This window comes from Aulonocara stuartgranti, assembly GCF_965226115.1.
Source record: "Aulonocara stuartgranti genome assembly, chromosome: 8".
NCBI classification, from domain to species: Eukaryota; Metazoa; Chordata; class Actinopteri; order Cichliformes; family Cichlidae; genus Aulonocara; species Aulonocara stuartgranti.
In genome coordinates, this window is record NC_138959.1 from 490,001 (window position 1) to 517,500 (window position 27,500).

Below are 27,500 nucleotides of genomic sequence, written 5' to 3' on the forward strand. Positions count from 1 at the left end.
AGATAGGGTGAGAAGTTTGGCCATCCGGGAGGGGCTCAGAGTAGAGCAGCTGCTGCTCCACATCGAAAGGAGCCAGCTGAGGTGGTTCGGACATCTGACAAGGATGCCTCCTGGGCGCCTCCTGGGTGAGGTGTTCCAGGCATGTCCTACCGGGTGGAGGCCCCGGGGCAGACCCAGGACACGCTGGAGAGATTATATCTCTCGGCTGGCCTGGGAACGCCTTGGTGTTCCCCCGGATAAGCTGGAGGAGGTGGCTGGGGAGAGGGAGGTCTGGGCCTCTCTGCTTAGGCTGCTGCCCCCGCGACCCGGCCCCGGATGAAGATGGATGATTGGATGGATGTTTTCAGACTTGATGTTGCATAGTTTGTCCACCAGGGGGCACTCTGCAGCTTCCCTGTTGGCTACACAAATTTTTGGAATGCCAGGAAATCAACCAGCTGACCTGAACAGTGGGGAATGGTGTAAGCAAGTAAATAATAGAGCTGCTCATAATAAATGTTCAGGGAATCTCTTTGTTTCATGTCTGAAAGTAAACATTATTTTCTGTCAGCAGATTTCCAATATCAGTCAGGCCCCATTAGAAAGGCTCAGCATAAACACAGCCCACAGCTCTGTTCAGTTGCAAACTTTGAGCCTGAATATAATTTAAACAGGTGAGTTATAAAAACATCCTCCCCTCTGCATTTGTTTTGAAGGAGGAAACATTTTGTCGTTTTACAAACAAGAATATAAGTGAAAGGTAAATAAAAAGTAGAGGATCAGTAACAGAGCCCTGTGGAGCTCCATGACCTTTAAAAACACGCTCCGTGACGACCTCTCTGGTTTCTGTTAGTCTGCTGGGTGGATACTGGATACCAGTCACAGCAGATGGCCCCGCCCCTCCCTGAGCCTGGTGCTGCCGGAGGTTTCTTCCTGTTAAAAGGGAGTTTTTCCTTCCCGCTGTCGCCAAGGTGCTGCTCATAGGGGGTCATATGATTGTTGTCTGTATGTATTATTGTAGGGTCGACCTTACAATATAAAGCACCGTGAGGCGACTGTGGTTGTGACTTTGCGCTGTATAAATAGATTGAATTGAATTGTATCCACAGAAATCCTGTGTGGGGTTTAAAACGCTCCAATGCTCATTATGTCCTGTTTTTTGAACAGCTGCTTTCAGCACATTACTTACTGTAAGCAGCTAATTCAGCTGCACATCCATTCTTAACCCCAAAGGAGGTTTGTTTCTTCTCCTGGTGTTGAAGCAGCTCCATGTCACACTACGCTGTCACTCGCTCTGTTAGTAATACATAACTAAAGTGAGTCTCCCCCCTACAGGGGGTACGAAGGGGGAGACCAGAACGGGCTGTAAATGTGTGAGTCTGCTTTAGTGAGAAATGGTACCAGACCGAGCTGTCCACAGGAGAGCATGGTGACACTGGGTTTGTTAGGATGGGCGCTTGTTTGTATCATCTGCTCCTGAATGATTTCTGTGCTTCCCACATCCTGATGAAAGTTGTTGCTCTAAATGCCGCCACACTGAATCGTGTTAAATACGTGATGTTTGCCTCTGCTTTCCCCACAGTTTAGCGTTCAGCTCTTCATGTTTTAGAGGTTTGAAAATTAGATGTATTTTTTAATCCAGTCTCCCTTCCTTTGTGTTCGAGGCTGCAGGATTAAATCATGAGTCATTTTGCTAACAGCAGGTTTTTATGGCGAATTCATTAGCGGACTGATTACCTGCTATTCTAAACGACCGTCCTCGCCATCCTGCGAGCAAATTAAGCTCTGGTTTCAGACACAGAGCCGCCGAAGCCCATTTTCCCTCTGATGTGATGATTGTGACACACACGGTGCGGAGTAAGTGAGCCAATCAGCCACAGCGTGGCGGCTCAGCGAGGTCTTACTGGACTGAGGCCACGATGGTTGGGCAAAGCGGCAGCTTTCATTGGGTACCAGCCGGGGGCGCCTCGCTGCAGGTGTGAAGAAGAAGAGTCAGGCAGTAATAAGAGAAAAGCTTGTGACGAGGCGACGCTGAGCTTAAATATGCATCAAACGGCGGACAGAGCGAGCTGACGTCACAGAATCATTATGATGATAACGACTGGAAAAGTGTTACAGCAAACATCTGGAGCAGCTGGAGGCGTCACATCATGCAGCTCTGTCAGACTCATGCACATGGGCTGAGTGGGGGTGTTACTTTCTGCTTCATCTTTTACATCATTTACTATCCAGCCACTTCATTAGGTACACCTGCTCAAACAATAATCAGCCAATCACAAGGCAGCATCAGTCTCTGAATCAGGGACTCTGAACACAGCACAACTGGGATTTTCCCACCAACCACCTCTGAGTCTACAAAGAAAAGTTCCAGGGAGCAGCAGCACGGTCAGAGGTCACTCCTGTCGGTGAGAACAGGAAGCTGAGCCTACGATTCACACAGACTCACAAACCCGGACACCGGAAGGTGGAGAAACACTTCCTGGTCCGATGAGCGTCGGCTGGTGGACATTGGTGGCACGGGTCCATCCTGCCCGTGTCAGCGGTTGCTGCTGACCAGGTCCGTCGACCACAGTGTCTCCAGCAGGAGCTCATCTCTGCTTTATGGAGACGAGTCCACTGCCCTCAGACGGCCTCCACAGTCACGGGTCCAACAGCTCTGGGAGGTGGAGGAACGGGACTGTCCTCATGGATGCAGCTGACAAATCTGCAGCTGATGTCGCGATGATGTCATGTAACCATGGACCAAAAGGAATGTTTCCAGTACTGTGTTGAATCTGTGAGTTAAAGCAGCTCTGAATGTTTCCTGTTTAAAAAATGTTGTTGTTGTTTTGCGTGCAGAGAGCAAAGTGATGCAAAAGAAAAAAAGGCAAAAGCACAAACAGGTAAACGCCGAGTTTCTGGGCCTGAGCGGAGCCTGCTGCTCAACCCTGACAGGACTCAACGTGCTTCTCTTTTCCATTCAGGCTGAGCAGCGAGAGCAGCTTTTTCTTCTTTAGTTCCCTGCAGGAGCCGTTTGACAGTCTCCTCGTTTCAGTGACATGTTGAACTTATCCCGGCGTAATGCGGAGAGCGAGCGAGGGCCGGAGGCGACGGGAAGCCGTTTAGCTGCCTGATCAAAAACTGAATGGATTTTTTTGACAATGCGACGGCTGAAGGGGTTTCAAGCAGAGCAGGACCACTGACAGGTTGAAACTTTATACATGCTGCAGCCTTTTATAAAGGCTGAATATTCATTATCTTTAATCAAGTTTGACTCTTTATGCTTCCTGACCAGCTCCACGACAAGCTCACACCAGCTCCTCCTGGCTCATTTGTGGGAAATATAATTTGACAGTTTTCTGGTCAAAGATGGAGATTCGAGTAACAGACAGTTATTTTAATGAATTGAATCATGTTTGAGACTTAATGGAAGAGTCTGTGGATTATTTTCACCTGAGATAAACAAACGTGTTTATTGCCTCAAAGGAGCTTGCAAAGAAAAGCGTCTGGACTTCTTTAAGTTGCTTGAAGACGTTTCACCTCTCATCCGAGAAGCTTCTTCAGTTCTAAGGTCAAATGGTGGAGAGTCCCAGATATAAACCTAGTGGGAGTTTCCCCCCACAGAGGGACAAAACGCCAAAACACAGACTTAACAATGTGGTGTTTGCTGTACAGTGCAGCGAGGAATGCTCAGACCTCTACATTGGAGAGACCAAACAGCCACTTCACAAGCGCATGGCACAACACAGAAGAGCCACCTCCACAGGACAAGACTCAGCAGTCCATCTGCATCTTAAGGATAAAGGACACTCTTTGAGGATGCCAATGTTCACATTTTGGACAGAGAGGACAGATGGTTTGAAAGAGGAGTGAAAGAAGCCATCTATGTCCACTGTGAGCGACCATCTTTGAACAGAGGCGGGGTTTACGACACCAACTCTCTGCCATCTATAATCCAGTTTTGAGATCCTTCCCAGACGCCTTAACGCCCACTCACATCCTGGGCCATCTGACCTCAGGAATTGGCATGATAAGGTGGGGCCAGGTTTCACAATGAACACACCCGAAACTCTGGCTGATTGGGACCCACGCCCAGTTTCCCACCTTGGCTCATGTGATTAGAGGATCATCAGGGGTCCTTTTGTCCCTCTGTGGGGGGTTACTCCCACTACACTGAAAAAAATATGTTGTTGGATTTACTTAATTCAATGGTGGACATTTGTTGCACACAGATGTTTTGCTTTGGCAGCAACTTAAACAATTGAATTAAATTAACACAATTTATTCATGTTCAATAAACTTGTGCAATTTGTGTTGATAAAATGTGACTTAAACATGTTTTGATGAAGTAATTTGAGCTCTTGGAATATTTTAATCCTTCACAATTTTCTCACGTTATCCCAACACGATTCAATAACTTTTACCCAATACTACTTGGTCACTTAAATACTACATGTTATCTTCAAATTACATTTTGCTATTATATTCTAGTATCAAATACACAATTTTCAAATGGAGGCCTTATAACAGATTGTATTGTTCTCTTCCAAGATGGTTGCTGGCATCCACCAGTAACCTTTCAAAACAACATGTCTAATTTCACTGCAGTAGGTAAAGAATTAAACTGACATTACTCCTCTACTGAATCTATATAAATCAACAGTTAAATAATGTCAGTTCTTCCGTGTTCTCTGGAATCAATCACAGCAAAGAAATTGGACTGTTTCTTTTGAAAAATGTTGGGAAAGAACAATACAAAACATTCTATTTAAGGCCTCTAACGTCAAGATTCAGTTAAACAACAATTATGACTAAACAATTTGAGGTAATGTTAGTTTCCATTAACATTAAATTAGGTTACTGAATTGGCAAACACCTTCCTATTAACACTACCCATTTTACCCCAATAACTAAAGAAATTAGCACTTGCAGGTCAAAACCTTTATTCAAGAGATGCAAAAATAACATTGATACAGTGACTGTCAAAAAATACAGCACTGATCATACTGTGACATCTTGGTTCAAAACAGCACACTTAGAAATATTCAACGTTCCTTACTTCAACTGAATGAAATTGAAAATACCATTTCACACGGCCCATATGGGATATTTAGACTGTATAACTGTTCATGCTACATCTCTTCACTAGTAAAAGAAAGAAAAAATACAAAGAGAAATTTAAAAATGCTGCCAAACAGACAAACAGAACTTGTACAGAGCAAAAGGAAAAACAAACAACAACAAAAAACGGCTCGTCCTCATGGCAGTTGCAGAGTATATAAAAATGAACCCTGCGATCCGTTCCTGGAATTGAGCTTCAAAAATGCAGCAGAACAAGTGTGAGATTTAAATGTCCTCTCACCTAGAGCTGGTCACCTCACATGCATAACAGTGAGCTTCGTTGCAGGAGCAGTTTTGTCTTAGTTGTGAGCTTTTCTTGAGAGCTGAGTTGCATCCAACTCCATTACCACCCATTGAATCACCTCAAAAGTGTAGCAGAGTTGTGATGGGTAACTCATGTTGAAGGAATAAAAAAGGTCCAAACAGCATGGCTACTGCAAAGGTCACGTTATCCAGATCTTGAAGAACAACATCAGAAAAGTCATTGCCTGCCGCATCCTCTGGAGACAGATGTTCATTGTGGTTTTCTCAATCTGTGCAGTGGCCTCAGTCAAGTCCTGGTTAAACACAAAACATTTCTTTAAGATTCCTTTTTAAACTCATCTCTTTTGAATCTACCAGTTCTAATGTTAGAGTAATTTAAACCAATGCAAGCAACATAGTAAATAGCTATAGCCAAAGAGTGGCCTGCCATGCTGCCATTCATGGTCTAACAGAGTTTCTAAGAGAGGGTGAAAAACATAATAATTTCAAATGCTTTACATTAGTTTGTCAGAAATCCAGGCTATGTCACTCAGAAGATGTTAGAATTTAGACTTTCAGCCCCACAATTTGGTTAGCTGTTGGTCAGTTGGTCTTTTTTTTTTTTTTTCAAACAAAAGCTAATGTAAATATTGGTGGGATTTTCCTTTGTTCACTAGAATGACAAATTTAAAGTTTTTTCACACTGATGTGACCCCTAATACAGGGGTAGGGCCTCAAGGGCCGGCGGCCGAGTTCACTACCAGGCCTCATGTGAACTTCAAATTATTAAAGAGGACTACTGGTCCTAACCAGTCCAATGAGGATCAAGTGGATAACTAAATGCATTTTTAAATGTTGCAAATCCACAATCTACTCATAAAACACTCACCATGAACTCCTGCACCAAGATGTTGCAATTGTCTTTCACACAGATGCGGAGCACTTTGATGAGACTCCCTTTGAGCATTAATGTCATCCTAAAGTATTATAACAAAGAAAACAAAGATTTGTGAACTTTTCAGTAGCACAGAAGAAAATGATCCCAGACCAAAACTTAAACCAGTCAACATGCAACACCAGCATCTACAAAGCAATATCAAAAGTTCCTGTTTGACATCAACTTTATGGATATATAGTTTCCAGAACATTTATTTAAAAAAAAAGATAATTTTTTCTCAGTGGGCCAGTAAATGCATGACGAAAATTATGGCATCCTTTTAGTGGAATCATTACTCACAGGTAATAGTTGACTGTTTCAATGGATGTAGCATAAAAATCTTTTACTGACCTAATGCAATACATATACACTTTGTAGTTAAAGAATTTTAAAGTTCTTACTGTCATCATGGCAGCTACATCCTTTAGCTTTGTGCCCTGTTCCCCTGATCACTTTGCAAACACTTTCAGCAGACTGTCAGAGAAAAACTCAGCTCCGTCAGAAACCTTGACTGTAAAGGCATGGTTGGGATGCACTGGAATGCTGCATTTTATCTGAAATGACATAAAATTATTTTGAAATAACAGCAGGCACTGTGCTTGGTTAATCAGTAATGTTTTGTTGAATAAAAACTGTGTTTCCAGATCTTATGGGATTAAAAAAATCCAAAGATGTTTGTTTCTGATTTGCAACCCAACAACCCACAAGTTACAACCTCATTTCAGTTCAAGTGTGCATTAATGCGAGTCCAGTAATCACCTTTCTGGCAATACATACAGGTATAAGTCAAACCTATGGCAGATTTTGGATTTCTCAGTTGTATTAATAGGGTGAGTATGCATGCACCTAATAATTATAAAAAACCTATTATAATTAAGTTACAGAAACGAAAATAGAATATACTTTCTTACCATAACACCTTGAACCCACAATCCATCAGCTGACTCCTGGTGAAATGCAGAATAGAGGTCATCTCTCAATGTGCAGCAAAACAAAAACAAAAGGACAGCAGGTGAGGGCAGGAGGGGTAGGGATGTAAGCTAGCATAATGCCGCTGATGATATTAGCTAAAGCTGTTCAATGTCCAAAATCTCACTAACACCACGGTGCAGTAAATACACAATGTAACTGAAGAGTCAGTTGACAAATCTATTCACACAGAAAATCAAATTATGTTATGAGTGCCTCGTAATTAGGTTTAATGTGATATTACGGCTCTTGTGCCAAAGACAAATTCAAATGAAAAAGCGCCAATTCTTTGACAACAGATAAAACAGCAAATAAGCTAACGGCTCTTTTTTAGCATGTTACATGGCGACACTCTAGACGTTTAACTACATTTGGCTGAAATATGGTAAAAATGAATTCAAAAAATCAAGACATACCAAAAACGTAGAGTTGGCTGCTCGACTTGACTGAGATGGATGCCTTTTTTAAACCACGATCCAAAGCCCGCGAGATGAAATCACGCGTGGTTTCACGAGATTTAACGTTGCTATCTTATTGACTTACTTCACCTGAACATGATATGAACAATTTAATACACCCTTTCTGCATATCATGTAGTTTTTACACTATATAGTTACATTTAACTTTAAAACATGAGGCAATTGTGTTAAATGCATGCAAGATGCTTACATAAATCCAAGAGATGGCCAGTCCCTTTTTTTCAGTGTAGGTTTATATCTGGGACTCTCCACCATTTGACCTTAGAACTGAAGAAGCTTCTTGGATGAGAGGTGAAACGTCTTCAAGTAACTTAAAGAAGTCCAGACGCTTTTCTTTGCAAGCTCCTTTGACTACGATGACCTGGATGACTGAGAACCTTCACAGACATGTTTATTGCCTCGACTTTTGCCGCGTGCTGTAAAACTGTGGACGTCCTCAGAGGTTCTGATTGGTGGTTTTGGCAGCTGCTTTAGGATCTAGTCTGTCAGCATTACTGATGTAAAGGATCCTCCAGCGACTGTGATGGTAACGGGTCCAGAGTAAGCAGTGGTTGCTCAGCATAACTCTGGTTCTATGAGGATGCCAAAGCTGTAATTAACATTTGATGACACATGTGATCCCTGTTTGTCTGTATCCGATGCTTTATCCCAACAGCTAACGTCGATCTTTGCATTTCCATCCCAGCAGACGCCTCCCGGGTGTTATGACGCAGCAGATGCAGAACCTACAGTTGTCCCAGACCAGGAAGTGCCCCGGCGGGCCGGCCTCCCCCAATGCCGCCAAGCGCCTCTACAGGAACCTGTCGGAGAAGCTGCGAGGAAGCACCTCCTCCTTCGAAGATGCCTACTTCTTTGGCAAGACGGATCGGCTCCGTAAAGCCTCGGTGAGTTCAGGCGCGCCTCGGTCACTGCATCACTTTACTTAGTTAACACGGCAGGTTTGTTTTAACTGCAGCACAGACGCTGGACATGAATCCTGCGGGGTTTGAACACAAAGAGCCGCACGAGGCCGATGTTACTCTGACAGTTCATCGCTCAAAAATCCATTTAAGCTAATGGTAAATGGTAAATGGCCTGTATTTGTATAGTGCTTTACACAGTCATCCACACATTCACACACTGGTGATGGCAGCTACATTGTAGCTACAGCCACCCTGGGGCGCACTGACTAATGCGTCCTCTTAGTCAGCCTCCAGCTTTAATTTGTGTCCTAATTAGCAGAAACTCATCCAGTCTTCATCAATGCAGCAAACAGGAAGTCTCTTTACGTCTTGGGATGAGTGTGAAAGTCAGCAGTGAAACTATCCTGTCACCGCATGGCTGAGTCTGTTTGCAGACGTGCTTTACGCTCACACAGCAAACAAGCTTCACATTTCAGCAGCTGGAAACTGTTTTCTGACTAAAAACACTAACATACGGCACAAAAACATGAATAAAGGTGTTTTAATCATCATTAATGTGTTCAGTTTTATTTACATAGCACCGAATTACAGGTAGCACAGGTGTCACAGCGCTGTTACGCTACAGTAACACAGAGAGCGTGCAGGCACTGATGTTCAGGTATTCGCTCAGATCGAGTCTTTAAAAAACTCCTGTATCCTGATCATGAAGCTGTGATAAACTCTCCACATGTTCATGTGATGCTTTTTTCTTGTGCTAATGTTGCCGTGGCGATGGCTGGCCTGACGGGGGAAACCCCGTCTCTGACAGAAGGATCGAGAAACGCGCTTCGCTAATTCTGTTACCGGCGATGTCGTCAGAGCCTCTGCTCTCGACTGTCGCGTCTTTCATCTGATCTCAGACCAGCATCGTAAAGACAGACTGTTCGTCACTCCACGGCTGCAGAGTTCGGTGAACTGAGAACGTGGAGTTACGTGCCTCACTCGAGGACACTGTGGACGCCGTCTTTGGTTTGTAGCAACACGCCATCTTTTCTCAGGCTCGTCTCTGTCTGCTGCCATCGTCGCCGCCTTCCTGCTGCCCTGCGAAACATTTGGTTGCGGCGACTCATCATGTGTGACAAGTGTTACATGTCATGTTGCACGCGCACTCTCTCTGCCAGCCTGCTGACATTTACAAACCAGCCACAGCAGCAGACATGAAACAAAGAGGCAGACGGGGGAGGAAACAAAAGCCTCCAAGCACAGCGAGTACGAGTCGATCTGCAGAACTCTGCTCACGTTTAGGCTCACAGTCCAAATCTCCACCATCCAAAGGTCCCCGTGTTCATTCTGCAGGAGCCCAAACTCACAAAGACCTGCAGCAGATGGAGGGAGACAAATCCACAAAACACACACCAGGGTAAGGTTCTCCAAAACAAAGATAATAACCAACCCCAACAAAGTCCAAAAACCATCCAATGGGAGTCCAGTGTCCACAGAACAGCTGTGGCGAGTTCTCAAGGACGTCCCAAATCTGAGCTGTAAATTAGTATCAGCTGAACCAGTCGAGATAGTAAACCATACCAAACAAGTTCAAACCCATCTCTGGTGTAAACACAACACCAGGTTCAGAGTAACAAGTAGAAACAAACAAAACCGTCTGAATCCAGGATGACGGAAGCTCGTTCCCAAACTGCTGTGCAAGGGCTGCACCTGAAACTGTCTTTAGTTCTTAGAAGTTGAACCTCTGCTGCAGATTGTTCAGAGTCGTTCGGCAGCAGGAAAGCAAACCTCCAGGACTACATGAGACACTTTCAGTCCACACAACAAGTGTTTCACGATCGTGATCTAGTTTAAAACCACAACCATTGATCTTAATCCTAAAGACACCGACACGGACTGAAAAACTGTGACTGGTCCACCAGGCGAGTGTCCAGGAAACACATCCAAACCCAGTCACAGGTGACTGAATCCAGTCAAAGAGAGGTGGAAACATCACTAACAGAACTGAAGTGAGCCCAAACCGACACTGGTGATGTCGCCACTTCAAAACCTCAAAGCTGTTTCTAAATCCAGAAGCCTGATCCAACTTTGAACCAGGGCCCACGTCGCGTCTGATGGTCTGCAGCTCCACCTGCACCACCCGGCTCTGTGTTCTGTTAAAGGCTTTGTGGTTTCAGGAGGCATAGCTCAGCGCGGCGCCGCCCTCAGCAATAACAGCCACGCAGCGGCCTGCAGGATGTTTCTCTGTTCACACGCTTTGTGATAAACCTGAAAGCAGCCGCCACGCTGTGGATGGTCGCTGCCGCCCTCTGTCAGCCTGACAAAGAACAAAAAGTTTCCGCTCGCTGCCGTCACGTCTACAGAGACAAGCGAAGGAGGAGCCGTTTCCAGCCTGAGCAGAGAAACACTTTGTTCCCGTTTCATCAGCTTCCTCCTCGCTGCTTCTTTACTCTGTGAGGAGGAAACATTCAAAAAGTCGTTTCCAACACTCGGGTTTGACATGTGGTCTCTCTCTCATTCAGGTTAAACTGAAACATCGAGAAACGTAGTGCAAATACACTGAATACAACTTTGGTTATGCCACAATTATAAATAGATTACTGTGTAATTACAATACATTAGTGTAACTATCGTATAATTAGTGTAATATAAAGTGTAGTGATAATAAATGAAAAACACAAACATCTTAGTACAGAGTTGCAATAAATAATTATAGTGTAATTATAAATATTGTATTTACATTATTTGTAATTAAATACAGTGAAATATTCTGTTTATATAAATATTATTATTACATTTTTATAATTACATTGTGACGTTAATAAATTAGTTTAATACAGTTTATGAAGAATTAGTTTAACTTTAGTTAAACATGAGAGCATGAGGCTGGGTCTGTAATTTCACTGCAGTTACATTGTAACTGACATACTGTAGTGTAATTACACTGCAGTATGATGAGTGTAATATGACGATGTGATTATAATATATGGCAAATACAGTATATTTATAATAATAATTACAGGAATGTTTAACTATAAAACCCATAAATAAGTAAAGTTTTAATATTCTGGCGTGATTGTTTTAAATTACAGTGCATTTATAAATGAACGGACTAATTAATCATTAGTTACAGTCATTCATGTTACATTATATTACAGTATTTTTTATGTCTACCAGTCTTATAATGAAATAAAGTGTGATTACTGTTGAGTACAAAGTATAAAGTACAAGTATGTAAAATTCTGAAGTATTTAAAGTAAAGTTTGAAGTTTGGTCAGTAAAGAAACATTTTTCCCTGAATAATAAAATTCTTCTTTTGCTGTTTACAAAAGATTAAATTAAAATAATAACAAAATAATCCAGTTCAGTGTGACTAAGTATGATAATAATACATGATAACTGCTCTATTTTAGTTTCTGCTGGTCAGTTTTTGACAGCTCGTCAGAATCCAGACTTTTCATTGCTGGTTGAATCCTGTCACCGATGGCAGATCTCAGGTCGCCACGGTTTCACTCGCTGTTTGTGAGCTCAGTGAGAACAGGCGGCTCGTTTCAGAGACGCTGAGCCGACGCTCGAGCGAGTCAGCAGACTACGTCCACACGTACCCGGGTATTTTAGAAAACGCAGATTTTTCTATGCGTTTGCACCTTCTGTCCACACGTAAACGGCGTTTTCGGTCACTGAAAACGGAGATTTCTAAAAACGCCTGCCAGGGTGGATATTTTCGAAAACTCTGGTTTTGCATTTACGTGTGGACGAGGAAAACTCAGCGTCAAAGGTGCGCGCTTTTTTTGAGGTCACACTGTGCGCCACGTTATTGTTTCGGTGAATGAATTTCTACAATACTGTTACTGTTAATTCTACTCTCTGCAGTGTTTAAATGCTTACATACACACACAGTTACTGTCCCTCCACACATACGACTCGGTTCTGCTTCTATGCCCCAGCTTTGTTTACTTTTTCCCACCGAGGCTTCTAGACTTCTGATTGGCCAACATTTCTACACGGTTAAGAATATATCGCCACCTGTTGCTTTGGCGTGTTCCTAGCAGCATTTTCCTTCATTTCTGCCTTTACGTGTGGACGGGGTTATTTTTGAAAATGAAAACGGAGATTTTCCGTTTTCAAAAATACCCGTGTACGTGTGGACGCAGCCTCAGAATCAGCAGATTAAAGAGTGAAAGTGACTCAAATCATCTCATCTCCACGTCAGCAAAAAGGTCGTTTTCAGCTGCTTCCTCTTTGAATAAAGTGTCATGTGACCTGAGCTCACCGACAGACTCACAGTCACACACACACAGTGTCTCGGCACAAACGTGGAGAGATCAGGAATCCTGAGGACGGCTCGTCTCACTGACGAAACTCCTGCACGCCTGTTCCCATGGTAACCACATGATCGTGCACACATGTCATACGTGTCCGTTTCACGCGGTGATGTCCCCGCGGCGCCTGAAAGGATGCTGCACGTGAGGTCTGAGGGGGATGAAGCAGCGCGGTGGGAGACGTACAGATGATCCGAGCAGCGGCGTTTTTTAAACTCGTGACACGTGGAAACTGAGAAATGTTATCTGTTCTTTAAAGATGTCAAACAGCTGCTGGAACATCTGGCGGCTGCTTAATGACATGATTGGTGTAAAGCGAGCGCCCAGAGAGCTCGGTGTTTCAGACACTGTGGGCTCATGAACCATCAGGAAGCTCCGACTGTGGATCAGGAAACGCTGCCGTTCGATGGTTGTTGTTTAGCTTCCTGTTGTTTTGCTTGTTTTGGCTCCAGGTTTGTATGATCTTCACCTTTGGTTTGTGTCATAAAGTCACGTGACCACGTGTCCAGACTGGTAAAATGCTGGTTCTCACTTTCAGACGATGCAGGGCAGCGACTGCATCTTCGAGGCGGTGGAGCAGCAGGACCTGGACGCCGTGCAGATCCTTCTGTACCAGTGTTCGGCCGAGGAGCTGGACCTGAACACTCCCAACAGCCAGGGCCTGACGCCGCTCGACATCGCCATCATGACCAACAACACGCCCATCGCCAAGCTGCTGCTGAAAGCCGGCGGCAAGGAGAGCCCGCACTGTGAGTACGCCACATCAGGCAGGTTCGGCCCTGAAGCCAGACCGCAGCACACACAGCGTCCGAGTGTTGGTCTTTAAACGTGTCAGACTTCATGTTGTAAATCTGTGTCACAACCACCTGAAACGAAATCCGTCCCGCCGGGCCGTCACTTCGTGTCGAGTGCTGTGCTTCATCTGTGCGAGCACTCCAAGCGACGAGGCCAATTACAGCTCCACGAGCCGGGAGACTCCTCGGTCTTACCTCCGCGTCTTTATCAGCTGTCACGTCTGATGGAGTGTGCCCGCTTGACCTTTCAGTCTGACAGAAACCTCATTTACAGGCGAGCCGTCGTCCCGTCAACGCGGCTTGTCAGGAGGTCGCTCGGGTCAGATGTGGGCGTTTTGGGTTTTCGTGGCGTGCGACGCAGAAAACAGACGTTTGTGCCACTAAAAGAGTCGAGACCTGAAGCACGTCCTCCTGCAGCGGCGTTCACTCAACAACTCAGACGTGAAAAAGCCAACAGAGGCTTTCAGAAGACTGACGGAGTGTCGGTCGGCTCTTCCTGGTGAAACACTTCCAGAAACTCTTCACATAAAGAAATCGTTTATGCATAAACAGAAAGTACCAAAGAAACGGCTCCATCGTGCTGCTGATCGTTGTTACTGTTAGCAGCCTGTGGCCCCATCAGTAATCACCGCTAATTGGTTAATAACTGATTTGTAAACCAGCTGCTGGCAGATGTGTCGTTGGGTTGTTCTGTGGTTCAGAGCGCCGGGATCAGCGATTAAGCTTTAATTAAACCACAGCGACCTTTAGCAGCGCGCTACATAAAACATGATCGTTGCAGCTCTCAGGAGCTGCGGGTCGACAACAACCTGCAGGTCTGAAGAACAGCCCAGCTCTGTATGAGGTGCCGTAAGGGACATTATTACTGAAACACTCTCACACACACTACTGAAATTTTACCTCTCACACACACTACTGAAACGCTCTCACACACACTACTGAAACGCTCTCACACACACTACTGAAATTTTACCTCTCACACACACTACTGAAACGCTCTCACACACACTACTGAAATTTTACCTCTCACACACACTACTGAAACGCTCTCACACACACTACTGAAACGCTCTCACACACACTACTGAAATTTTACCTCTCACACACACAACTGAAACGCTCTCACACACACTACTGAAACACTCTCACACACACTACTGAAACGCTCTCACACACACTACTGAAACACTCTCACACACACTACTGAAACGCTCTCACACACACTACTGAAACACTCTCACACACACTACTGAAACGCTCTCACACACACTACTGAAACGCTCTCACACACACTACTGAAACGCTCTCACACACACTACTGAAACACTCTCACACACACTACTGAAACGCTCTCACACACACTACTGAAACGCTCTCACACACACTACTGAAATTTTACCTCTCACACACACTACTGAAACGCTCTCACACACACTACTGAAACGCTCTCACACACACTACTGAAACGCTCTCACACACACTACTGAAATTTTACCTCTCACACACACAACTGAAACGCTCTCACACACACTACTGAAACGCTCTCACACACACTACTGAAACGCTCTCACACACACTACTGAAATTTTACCTCTCACACACACTACTGAAACGCTCTCACACACACTACTGAAACGCTCTCACACACACTACTGAAACGCTCTCACACACACTACTGAAATTTTACCTCTCACACACACAACTGAAACGCTCTCACACACACTACTGAAACGCTCTCACACACACTACTGAAACGCTCTCACACACACTACTGAAACGCTCTCACACACACTACTGAAACGCTCTCACACACACAACTGAAACGCTCTCACACACACTACTGAAACGCTCTCACACACACTACTGAAACGCTCTCACACACACTACTGAAACACTCTCACACACACTACTGAAACGCTCTCACACACACTACTGAAATTTTACCTCTCACACACACTACTGAAACGCTCTCACACACACTACTGAAACGCTCTCACACACACTACTGAAACGCTCTCACACACACTACTGAAACGCTCTCACACACACTACTGAAATTTTACCTCTCACACACACAACTGAAACGCTCTCACACACACTACTGAAACACTCTCACACACACTACTGAAACGCTCTCACACACACTACTGAAACACTCTCACACACACTACTGAAACGCTCTCACACACACTACTGAAACACTCTCACACACACTACTGAAACGCTCTCACACACACTACTGAAACGCTCTCACACACACTACTGAAACGCTCTCACACACACTACTGAAACACTCTCACACACACTACTGAAACGCTCTCACACACACTACTGAAACGCTCTCACACACACTACTGAAATTTTACCTCTCACACACACTACTGAAACGCTCTCACACACACTACTGAAACGCTCTCACACACACTACTGAAACGCTCTCACACACACTACTGAAATTTTACCTCTCACACACACAACTGAAACGCTCTCACACACACTACTGAAACGCTCTCACACACACTACTGAAACGCTCTCACACACACTACTGAAATTTTACCTCTCACACACACTACTGAAACGCTCTCACACACACTACTGAAACGCTCTCACACACACTACTGAAACGCTCTCACACACACTACTGAAATTTTACCTCTCACACACACAACTGAAACGCTCTCACACACACTACTGAAACGCTCTCACACACACTACTGAAACGCTCTCACACACACTACTGAAACGCTCTCACACACACTACTGAAACGCTCTCACACACACAACTGAAACGCTCTCACACACACTACTGAAACGCTCTCACACACACTACTGAAACGCTCTCACACACACTACTGAAACACTCTCACACACACTACTGAAACGCTCTCACACACACTACTGAAATTTTACCTCTCACACACACTACTGAAACGCTCTCACACACACTACTGAAACGCTCTCACACACACTACTGAAACGCTCTCACACACACTACTGAAACACTCTCACACACACTACTGAAACGCTCTCACACACACTACTGAAATGCTCTCACACACACTACTGAAACGCTCTCACACACACTACTGAAATGCTCTCACACACACTACTGAAACGCTCTCACACACACTACTGAAACGCTCTCACACACACTACTGAAATTTTAGCTCTCACACACACTACTGAAACGCTCTCACACACACTACTGAAACGCTCTCACACACACTACTGAAACGCTCTCACACACACTACTGAAATTTTAGCTCTCACACACACTACTGAAACGCTCTCACACACACTACTGAAACGCTCTCACACACACTACTGAAACGCTCTCACACACACTACTGAAACGCTCTCACACACACACTACTGAAATTTTAGCTCTCACACACACTACTGAAACGCTCTCACACACACTACTGAAATGCTCTCACACACACTACTGAAACGCTCTCACACACACTACTGAAACGCTCTCACACACACTACTGAAACGCTCTCACACACACTACTGAAATTTTACCTCTCACACACACTACTGAAATGCTCTCACACACACTACTGAAACGCTCTCACACACACTACTGAAACGCTCTCACACACACTACTGAAACGCTCTCACACACACTACTGAAATTTTAGCTCTCACACACACTACTGAAACGCTCTCACACACACTACTGAAACGCTCTCACACACACTACTGAAACGCTCTCACACACACTACTGAAACGCTCTCACACACACTACTGAAACGCTCTCACACACACTACTGAAATTTTAGCTCTCACACACACTACTGAAACGCTCTCACACACACTACTGAAACGCTCTCACACACACTACTGAAATTTTAGCTCTCACACACACTACTGAAACGCTCTCACACACACTACTGAAACGCTCTCACACACACTACTGAAACGCTCTCACACACACTACTGAAACGCTCTCACACACACTACTGAAACGCTCTCACACACACTAATGAAAACCAAGAGGATTTCAATTGAACAGGAAGGCATTTTAGCTGCACAGGAAGGTGAGGAAAAACAAATAACACATTAATGCACAGCTAACACCGCGGTGACATCTACAACAGTCTGTTAGAGGTATAATTGAAAAATCTTTTGCCTTCATCAGTGACTATCCAAACATTGTTGTAGGATAGCAGCCTATTGCAACAAGTCGGGGCATCCTGGCTATGCTAGCTGCCCGTATAATCTGGAAAGACTGTGTCTGACAGTACCTCATCTACAATGAAATTACATCAGATCCTTGTCATTTTTTACATACTTTCTTTGTTTTTTGAGGTGAGAACCAATGAAGAAGATGTTGAAAGATTTTTTACTTGTGCTCTGCAATGTATTGGGGCGCTCCAAAATGAAAATTCGGACAATATCAGACAAGAGCGGCTTTATAGAGAGCTAGATGATCATACACGAACTCTATCAGAATTTCTTGCTGCTGTATCTCGATATGATCCCAATAATAGGGTTGCCTCCAACCTACTACAATCCTTGTATAGATGCTTTTGCAGCTTGCTACATGAATATGATGCTAGACAGAGATCTACTTATGTGACCCACAGATTGTTACCCCCAACCACCTTGAGTGGTCATCCAGGTCGGCCACGATACACTATATCTGCTGAACAGATTTCTCACTTTGTTTCCATTGGTATGATATGGCAGAGAATTGCATCATGCTTTGGAATAAGTCGAAGAACCCTGTACAGACACAGACAAACTTTGGGAGTTGAGCCATTAAGCTATGTGGATATTTCAAATCAAGAACTGAATGGCCTTGTGACGGATATCCTACAGAACACTCCAAATGCAGGGGAAGTATACATTCTTGGAAGTCTGAGATCTCGTGGCTTAAGAGTTCAACGTTGGAGGGTCAGACAAAGTCTACAGGAAGTGGATCCTATTGGACGTGCATTTAGACGTCGTCATGCGATAAGGCGAAGGATCTATAGTGTTCAGGCCCCCAACCACTTATGGTAAGTTCACTGGTTTGAAACAAATGATCAGGCCTTGTGTTTAAAAGTATTAACACAATACATCAAAATTAATGGTCCTTCATTCAAAACATTACTGAAGTTAATCTATATGATCAGCATAAGATAATAATAATAAAAAAATAACAATAACCAAAAAAACTGAAATTGATATAAGTATGTTAAATATTTGGGGGATTCATAGTACATCAATTTAGATGTTGTCTAATGTATATACTGTTGAGTTGTTTAATCCTTTATTTCACATCACAATTTTAATCTCTAACATCAATTGTGCCAGGTAAACGTAGTGTGGAAAAAGACATTTTATGCCACTGTGTGTATGTGTGTGCACGTGTGTGTGTGTGTGTGTGTGTGAGAGAGAGAGAGGTGTGCTGTTGTTGAAGTAAATGTACAAAATGAAACCTCTAGTTTTTGTTTAAGTACAGAGTCAGGAATTCACTACTAAATAATATGAACAAACATATGGAACTGTAGTAATGCTTTCTGATCTCTCAACAGGCATTTTGACGGCAACCACAAGTTGATTAGATGGCGCTTGGTCCTGCATGGCTGTGTTGATGGCTTCAGCCGAACTATCATATACTTACGTTGCTTATCCAATAACAGAGCCTCAAGTGTCTTGTCATTATTTTTGGAAGGAATACAAAACTTTGGTTTGCCCTTAAGGGTCAGGTGTGATCATGGTATGGAAAATATACAGGTTGCTCGTTTTATGTTACAGAGAAGAGGAGTAGGCAGTGTTATTACAGGTGTTTCAGTACATAACCAAAGAATTGAAAGACTGTGGGCAGAACTCAACAGAGTTGTATCAAGACACTTTATAAATATCTTTAACTTTATGGAAGAACAGGGTATGTTGGATTCACTGAATGAGCTACATCTTTTTTGTCTGCATTATGTTTATTTGCCAAGGATTGAAAGAGCATTAACAGAATTTGTCAATCAGTGGAACAACCATGGTCTCTCTACACAAGGAGGACAGACCCCTCTTCAGCTGTGGCATACAGGTGTCACAAACAATGTGGGAATCCTGTCGTTTATAAATGACATTTTTCATGTTGATAACTATTATGGCGTTGATGAAGAAGAGCCATTACCAGAACTTCAAACAAACAGAAACTGACACAGGCAGAAGAATAAACAGACACAAAGACAACCAAATCAAAAACCGATGGACATACACATGAAATGAGTAAAGTGACACAAATTTTGTATATTCAAACTCAACAATCTAAATTAACTTCTGACGTGCTGTTAAACAATTGGTATCTACCTGTATGAATCCTGAAGAACAATCACTTCTTGTCAAATTGATGTCTTAAAACATCAATTTGACTGAGGCAGGTAAATTTGGAAATATTAAAACCTTAACAAGTTAATACTCAATACTCACTTTGAATCAAAAGAGAGACCAATACAAAAGAGAAACACGCAAACTCCTCCAGCATAATGTGTTCATACCCTGCCAAAACCGTAAGTGTTACCTAATGCAAAATCAAACTTCTCCTTGAACAGCTGGTATGAAACATGCAGTGGCAGCCTAATGCAGTTAACACACGTGTTGGCAAGAGGGAAAATTGGTGTAGAAGAGAAGTCACCGTCTCCTCTATGAATGAACTCAATCGAGGGTGCTGGGGAAAAGCCAATAGGTGGCACCGCAGTTGCTCCAGTTGCAAAGGCCAATATCTTCTGTAATTTGGAAGGTCCTTCTTCTTCTGCATAAAACAGAGAAGGAAAAAAGTGTTAAAAGGTTATTTCATTTGGCCAACATAAATTGTCAGTGAGTACAAATCTAAAGCAAGAATCTTAATGACTGTTATTGCAATGACTATAGAGCATGCTTTTCATCTTTCAATAGTCTCAAAGAACTATGTAAAAATGTTACTACAACCAAGAGGGTAATGTGGTGTTATTGTTATATGAGTATGTTATTTAAAATAAAGATTTCAGAAAAGCTAACCTATAAATCGTTACATCTATTTATTGTGCACTAAAGTGACAATTACCTTCTGCATCTTGGAGATAGTCTCTCCAGAAGGTAACAACCGTCTCCTCAGCAGCTCTTCTGTTGCTTCCTTCTGGAGATAGATGAATGTTGAAAAGATCATCCACCTGGTCAGCAGTCCGCATATGTGGCTCATAGCAGAACAGAGGGCGAAAACTGTCTGGATGCCTCCTCATTTTCTCGAGAACCCCAAGAGTTTTCAGACCTTCACAAAATCTGGATAAACAGCACAAAGAAATTTTATTCAATAATTCTGCAATTTCATGCTTCTAAGTTAATTGTATATTATCAATTTGGCACAATCAGTTATACTAGGTTATTAACTGGCCATTTTGATTAATAGGTAAGATTTTTATCACATTTTAATTAATCTGAAAAACACAGAATACCAAAATACCTTTGAAATGGACCTTGAACCCTGTGGATGACCTGAAACATGACAATATCATGTACCAGCAGATCCCTGTCTCTTAGTGAACGCATAGGCCTCAGGCATCCTGCATTGGCCAAGTAATCAAGCAGAGGTTCTTTTGACTTTTCAAGGTCCTCAAGGGTTGTACTTTGAGATATCTAGCATCACAAAGAGCAGAGGAAGGGCTTGTTATGGAAGTTACTCAGTAGTCTTATAACCTATTAGAAGGAACCCAGCCACCAGTGGTCTACACAATCACAATATGCCCGCGCGTACATTGAAAGTCAAATGACTACACATATTTTTTTAATATGTTTACAATGTGCTTAAAAAAATGAGAAAATATACTCTTTCGTCTACCCTTATCTACTGAATCTTAGTTTAATATAGCAGCAAAATATAAAAACTTAGCATTCAGCAATGGCCAGACTGATCCGGATAAACATTCCCTGCAAAAGAAAACTGGAACACAAACTATTTTCAATTCACTATAAGATTTATAAAATAAACATATAGAGACCTTTCGGACTTTTTCAAAGAGTTCCAGGTCAGCTATGTCTTCCAGGGCTGGATTTGCTGAATTTCCAACCAGAAGGGAAAATTAAGAACATACTTAAGATGGCGGCGCGCACAGACGCAGCGGCCCGGAGCTCCTACACTTTTGCACTTTTGGTGGTACTGTGTATTATTTCACACAGTCTGGGGTTACTTCAATACAACAGAGATGATCTACTACAACTAAGCCGTGGAGATCTTCAACTAACATCCGAGTATCTCATCCCCCCGGAGATCGTTAAGCAACCCCCGGGGCTACCCGCAACAGCAAGCCGCAGGAGGAGACGTTGCGATCGGAGGCAGAAGAGAGGCAAGCGGGGAGGCCTGTGGGCACGGCTAAAGACTAGTCCGTTTAAACCACCACTCCCGATCATATTCCTCTCCAACGCCCGTTCAATCCGTTACAAACTGGATGAAATACGACTGCAGATCGCCACTCGACGGACTTTTAATAACTGTTTGTGCATGATTTTCACTGAAACCTGGCTGGACAGCGCCATTCCCGATGCGGCTATCGATCTAGCAGGCCGCACCGCCTATCGAGCCGACAGGTCTGCGGACTCGGGTAAGAAGACTGGCGGGGGGCTGTGCATCTATATTAACAACCTTTGGTGCACGAACGTCACGGTAACGGAAAGACTGTGCAGTACAGAGGTAGAACTGTTGGTGTTAAAGTGCCGTCCATTCTATCTCCCTCGGGAATTTTCTGCCGTTTACATCTGCGCTGTTTACATTCCACCAGATGCTAATGCTAAGCTAGCGTTAGCACAATTGAGCAGCAGCATCAATAACAGCCTGGTAGCACACCCGGACAGTGTCTTTATTGCGGCTGGGGATTTTAACCACGCGGACCTGAAATCTGTACTTCACAATTTCCACCGTAATGTGAAGTGTGCTACCAGAGGAGATAGAACGTTGGACCAGGTGTACACCAACATGGCGAATGCGTACAGAGCCCAGGCTTATCCCCACCTGGGTCTGTCAGACCATCTCTCCCTTCTGCTACACCCAATATACACACAAAAGATCAAGAGCACTGGGATTACAACCAAAACCGTGAGAACATGGCCGCAGGATGCTATTCCGATGCTTCAGGACTGTTTCCACTGCACAGACTGGGATGTATTCAAGGTGCAGGACACTGACAATCGTGTCGCATTGGACAGTTACACCTCCACTGTCTTGGACTACATCTGTTTCTGTGTGGACAATGTAACAACTTGGAAACGACTCCGTGTGTTCCCTAATAATCCACCCTGGATGACACACGGAGTTCAACAACTTATTCGAACAAGGAACAACGCTTTCAAATCCGGGGACCAGGAGGCATACAGTGCTGCCAGGGCCAACCTGAGAAGAGGCATCAAGACTGCCAAGCAGCAGCACAGGAGGCGTATCGAGGCCAGGTTTGAGAACAACACAAACCCAAGGTAGGTCTGGGAGGGCATCAGGGCTATCACGGACTACAAAAGAAGAACACCATCACCCTCAGCCGACAGTTCTACTCTGGCTGAGGATCTAAATCTCTTTTATGCCCGTTTTGATAGGGAGAACACCGACCCTGTCCTGTCCCCTCTCCCCTCAACCGACCCTGCTCCGGTCCTGAGCACTCATGAGCTGAGGCGTGTGTTCCGGAGCATTAACACCAGGAAGGCGGCCGGGCCGGATGGAGTGCTGGGCCGGGTGCTAAAAGACTGTGCTGCGGACCTGGCGGACGTCTTCACCTCTATATATAACACCTCGTTGTCCTGTTCACTGGTACCATCCTGTTTCAAAGCAGCAACCATCGTTCCCATCCCAAAACAGTCAAATGTCACATGTCTGAACGATTTCAGACCTGTGGCACTCACCCCCATTCCCGCCAAATGCCTGGAGAGACTGGTCATTAAACACATCAGAGCTGCTTTTCCACCATCCCTGGACTCGCACCAGTTTGCATACAGGGAGAACCGGTCAACCGAGGATGCGATCGCCACAGTGCTGCACACATTACTGAAGCACTTGGAACACAGGAACACCTATGCACGGCTCCTCTTTGTAGACTACAGCTCGGCTTTTAATACCATCCGGCCATACAAACTCCGTCCCAAACTCCACCAACTGGGACTTAACTCCTCTCTGTGCAACTGGATTGTGGACTTCCTCACTAACCGTAGACAGAGTGTCAGAGTGGGTAAGAACACCTCTTCCACCCTTGTGGTCAACACCGGTGCCCCTCAGGGGTGTGTCCTGAGCCCTCTGCTATACACTCTCTTCACCCATGACTGTATTTCCTCCTGCGCGTCCAATCTCATTGTTAAGTTTGCAGATGACACCACAGTGCTCGGACTTATATCCAACAATGATGAGACAAACTATAGGACAGAGGTGCAACAACTAGAGTCATGGTGCCACGACAATAACTTGGTCTTAAACACCAAAAAGACCAAGGAGATCATTGTAGATTTCCGGAAGAGGGGCCATAACAACCATCTGCCTCTCTTCATTGGCAGTGAGGCGGTGGAGAGGGTGAGCAGTTTTAAATTCTTGGGGGTAACTGTGACCGAGGACCTGTCCTGGGGCAACCATATCACCTCAGTTGTACGGAAGGCCCAACAGCGCCTCTACTACCTGAGGAGACTGCGGAGCGCACACATTCCCAGATCTCTGATGTTGAACTTCTACAACTGTGCCATCAGCAGCGTTCTGATGTATGGATTTCTAGTGTGGTTCCCCAGCTGCACCAAGGCCGATCAGCAAGCACTCCAGCGGGTGGTGAAAGAAGCTGGCAGAATTATTGGAACAAGTCTGCCAGAGATCAGTAATATCTTCCCCACTCGCTGTCTGAGGAGGGTGCACAGTATCCTGCGGGACCAACATCACCCTGCGCGCCACCTTTTCCATCTGCTGCCCTCAGGGAGAAGGTACAGGTCTATACAGGCCAGAACATCCAGACTGGCCAACAGCCTGTATCCACAGGCTGTGAGGCTCCTGAACTCTCTGCCCCCCTCTCACGGACAATAACCATATCCAACTTCTTAATAGCAATGAACTGGTCTGCATTGGTGCATCATATCTTTATTCTCTTCCCCCTCCTGCCCCCCCCCCCTCTTTCTTAAATAGATAACTATCATATCTGATATCATATCTCACAGTACAATAATATTGAATGGGTTGCATTGTTGTATTTTGTCATGTTTCTCAGGTCTTTGTCTGAATTTCTACGAACATTATTGCTAAGGATTGTCTTATTGCATTGGAGTCACACTGGGTTAAATATGTACACTTGGGTTTTAAGGGGTATTTATTATTTTCTTCTTTTTTTGGGGTTGTATGGAAGCCCCAAACGCAATTTCATTGTTCTTGACAATGACAATAAATAAATAAATACTAAAAAAATACTAAAATACTAAAATACTGTTGGTGACAGAAAGTTAGGTGGTGGACCACCATGTACCAAGCTCACTGCAATGGCTCTCCCAGAGATGTAGTACCAGTCCCCTCTGAGAGCTGCAAAGCAACAGAATAAAAGGAAAAGCAAAATTGTCAGTAATGTTGCCTGTAAAAATAAATATCAGTTAAACAGTTCCCACTATTAATCTTAGAAAAATAGGTAATTACCAGTACTGTCAAGAGCCAAGTTCTTGCAGTTTTCTTTCCCCTCAAACATGGCTGACCTGGCAATGGTGTCCATCAATAGTCTCAAGAATTCCCTCCTTGGCCCACCTAAATCAACCCCTTCCTCATTTTTCCCCATATCATCTGAGAATTTCACACAGATCATCAAGTTGGGATCATAAGATAGCCTTTGAAAACCACGCAAGGCTCCCTCCCACACAGCAGAGCGATTTATATTAAATTTGCACTGCTGTTTTGTGCTAATTTTGCTTGATAGTTCCAGCAGTATCTCTTGAACAGGGACTTTTTCTGCACTAAAAAAATAAAATAAAACAGAAAATAAAATATATCAGCCATGTAGTCATGTTACAGAATTTGAGAATATGTGTCACACTGATCATAGAGAGTTAAAGCTTTAAAGGTTTATATTGATTTGACAATTCTGGAAAGCCCAAATTATGTCTCAAACTCAAATTCTGTATGTTTGTTACTCACATCTGATTCTCCAAGCTCGCAATTATAGCTTGATTTAAATCCTCATCATCTGAAGAATCGCCAGAAAGCGATGCCACGAGAGTTAAATATGAAGAATAATCTTCATCATTAACGCTCATGGCAGGGATGTCTTCACTTCTTGCATTGAAATCTCTGCTGTGACTGCTTGTGCTAGGTTTGTCATCACTTCTTGCCATGTAGCCTTCATCACAAATGCTGTTCCCATCACTTCCTTGCTTTGCCCGTTGCCTTTTACCAACACTCCTTCGAATACAGTTGGTCCCAGTATCATCTTCTTCATCACTGCTAGTGCCAGGGTTATCACCTTTAACATGACTTCTTAACCTTGTAGTGACTTGGCTGCTCATGTCTTGTTGGATTTTTGAACTATCAACTTCAAAACAATCATTGTCACTGTCCTTATCAGTTGCACAACTGCTTAATGCTGATTTGGAGCTGATGTGGGAAGGATCTTTGTCTTCATCTGATTCACTCTTCAACAGAAAAAGACCAAAAACATATATCAAAAGCAAGTAATTATAGCTTATCTTAAAAAGATTAAAATAAGAAATATCCATATTGATTGCTCCCAAACACTTGTTTTAAATAAATATATTCTATTTTGCTAGAAGCCCAATTGTTGACATGTTTTTTCCCAAATCATGATTACTTTTCATTCTTTTAGTAACTTACTAAAAGTGTCCTTGATGGCCTTACATAGAGGGCTTTGGTTTTAAAAACCTTTAGGATCAGCATCCCATTCAGCTCCTGACCAACTTGGAGCTTTGGAGACACCAGCTTATTGCCACAAGCCATTAGAAACTCGAGGCTACAAAAAATAAATAGGGACAACAGCAATTGCTAATTAGTTAAACATTTTAAGTATTAGTTAAATATTTTATTATATATTGTTCTGTTTGTGTGTATGCTTTTATGACTTAAATTCTACTGGTATAGTCATATGTTTTTATAATGATGAATAATATTTTAAACTTCTTTACTTTGGTATATTATCTTTAAGTACAAGTCATTACATGAATACACACAGTAACAATAAACAATAGTATTTTACCTGACATCCTCTGGAATGCGTTCACCAAAGCTTTCCTTGATGTGTTTCACGACAGTTTGGTTGTCCCAGGTCTTCTGGAATTCAAAAGCACTGAGGATGTGCCCATGTTTGTGTAACCATAATTTTGAACCTTGTTTGCACACTACTCCCCATGATGGAGTTGGAAGTAGTATAACATCTTTGTTGAAATGGTCATGCTGCTGGGCCATAGCTCTGAAATATAAATATTAGATACCATAAACAACAGCAAGTGATAACTAATAATACTGAGATGCAGACAGCAGAACACTATCCAAACCCCTACACAGAATGCTTTCATAGACAAAATTGTTGTAGTTAGGCAAACATAAGGGTTAATTTTGTATACTTTTTTTTATACTTTTCCGAGAATACGCGCTTCTTTTGTGGTTCGGACTCCTTCTGACATTTCTTTGGAGGTGGAGGAAAACCAAAGTAATTGCTTAAAGGAGCGTCTTCGACATCTTTAAGAGTTCTAAACAAATGTCTGTCCTCCTCCAGAAAATCCTATGTACGCAAACACGCGTTGCAACTTCTTATCTTGTGCGTGTCTTTTATTTTGACAGCGAATGCGCACCTGCGGACCACTTATGTGCAGCCCTGGTTATT

The 27,500-nt window shown here is 43.5% G+C and overlaps 1 protein-coding gene and 1 long non-coding RNA gene across 10 annotated transcripts in view; one reads left to right on the forward strand and one right to left on the reverse strand.

Annotated features, from left to right (window-relative positions):
• Positions 1-27,500, forward strand: part of ankfn1a (ankyrin repeat and fibronectin type III domain containing 1a) — a 116,134-nt gene that overhangs the window by 49,960 nt on the left and 38,674 nt on the right. For 5 of the 7 annotated variants that reach the window (XM_082543704.1, XM_082543707.1, XM_082543710.1 and 2 more), the window contains 2 exons: positions 8,393-8,591; positions 13,452-13,662. In XM_082543704.1, coding sequence (XP_082399830.1) covers positions 8,393-8,591; positions 13,452-13,662 — 410 coding nt within the window. The remainder of the gene's footprint in view (positions 1-8,392; positions 8,592-13,451; positions 13,663-27,500) is intronic. The other 2 variants (XM_082543706.1, XM_082543709.1) reach the window with 1 other exon arrangement.
• LOC309712722 lies at positions 5,040-7,941 on the reverse strand. 3 transcript variants are annotated; one of them, XR_014278369.1, is made up of 6 exons: positions 7,898-7,941; positions 7,645-7,776; positions 7,171-7,234; positions 6,661-6,813; positions 6,212-6,299; positions 5,040-5,636 (listed from the first exon to the last, which is right to left on the reverse strand). It is a non-coding gene; the product is annotated as an uncharacterized lncRNA (long non-coding RNA). The 3 variants fall into 3 exon arrangements; XR_014278370.1 differs by having other exon boundaries at positions 5,042-5,636; positions 7,171-7,206; positions 7,645-7,938; XR_014278371.1 differs by having other exon boundaries at positions 5,042-5,636; positions 7,645-7,938.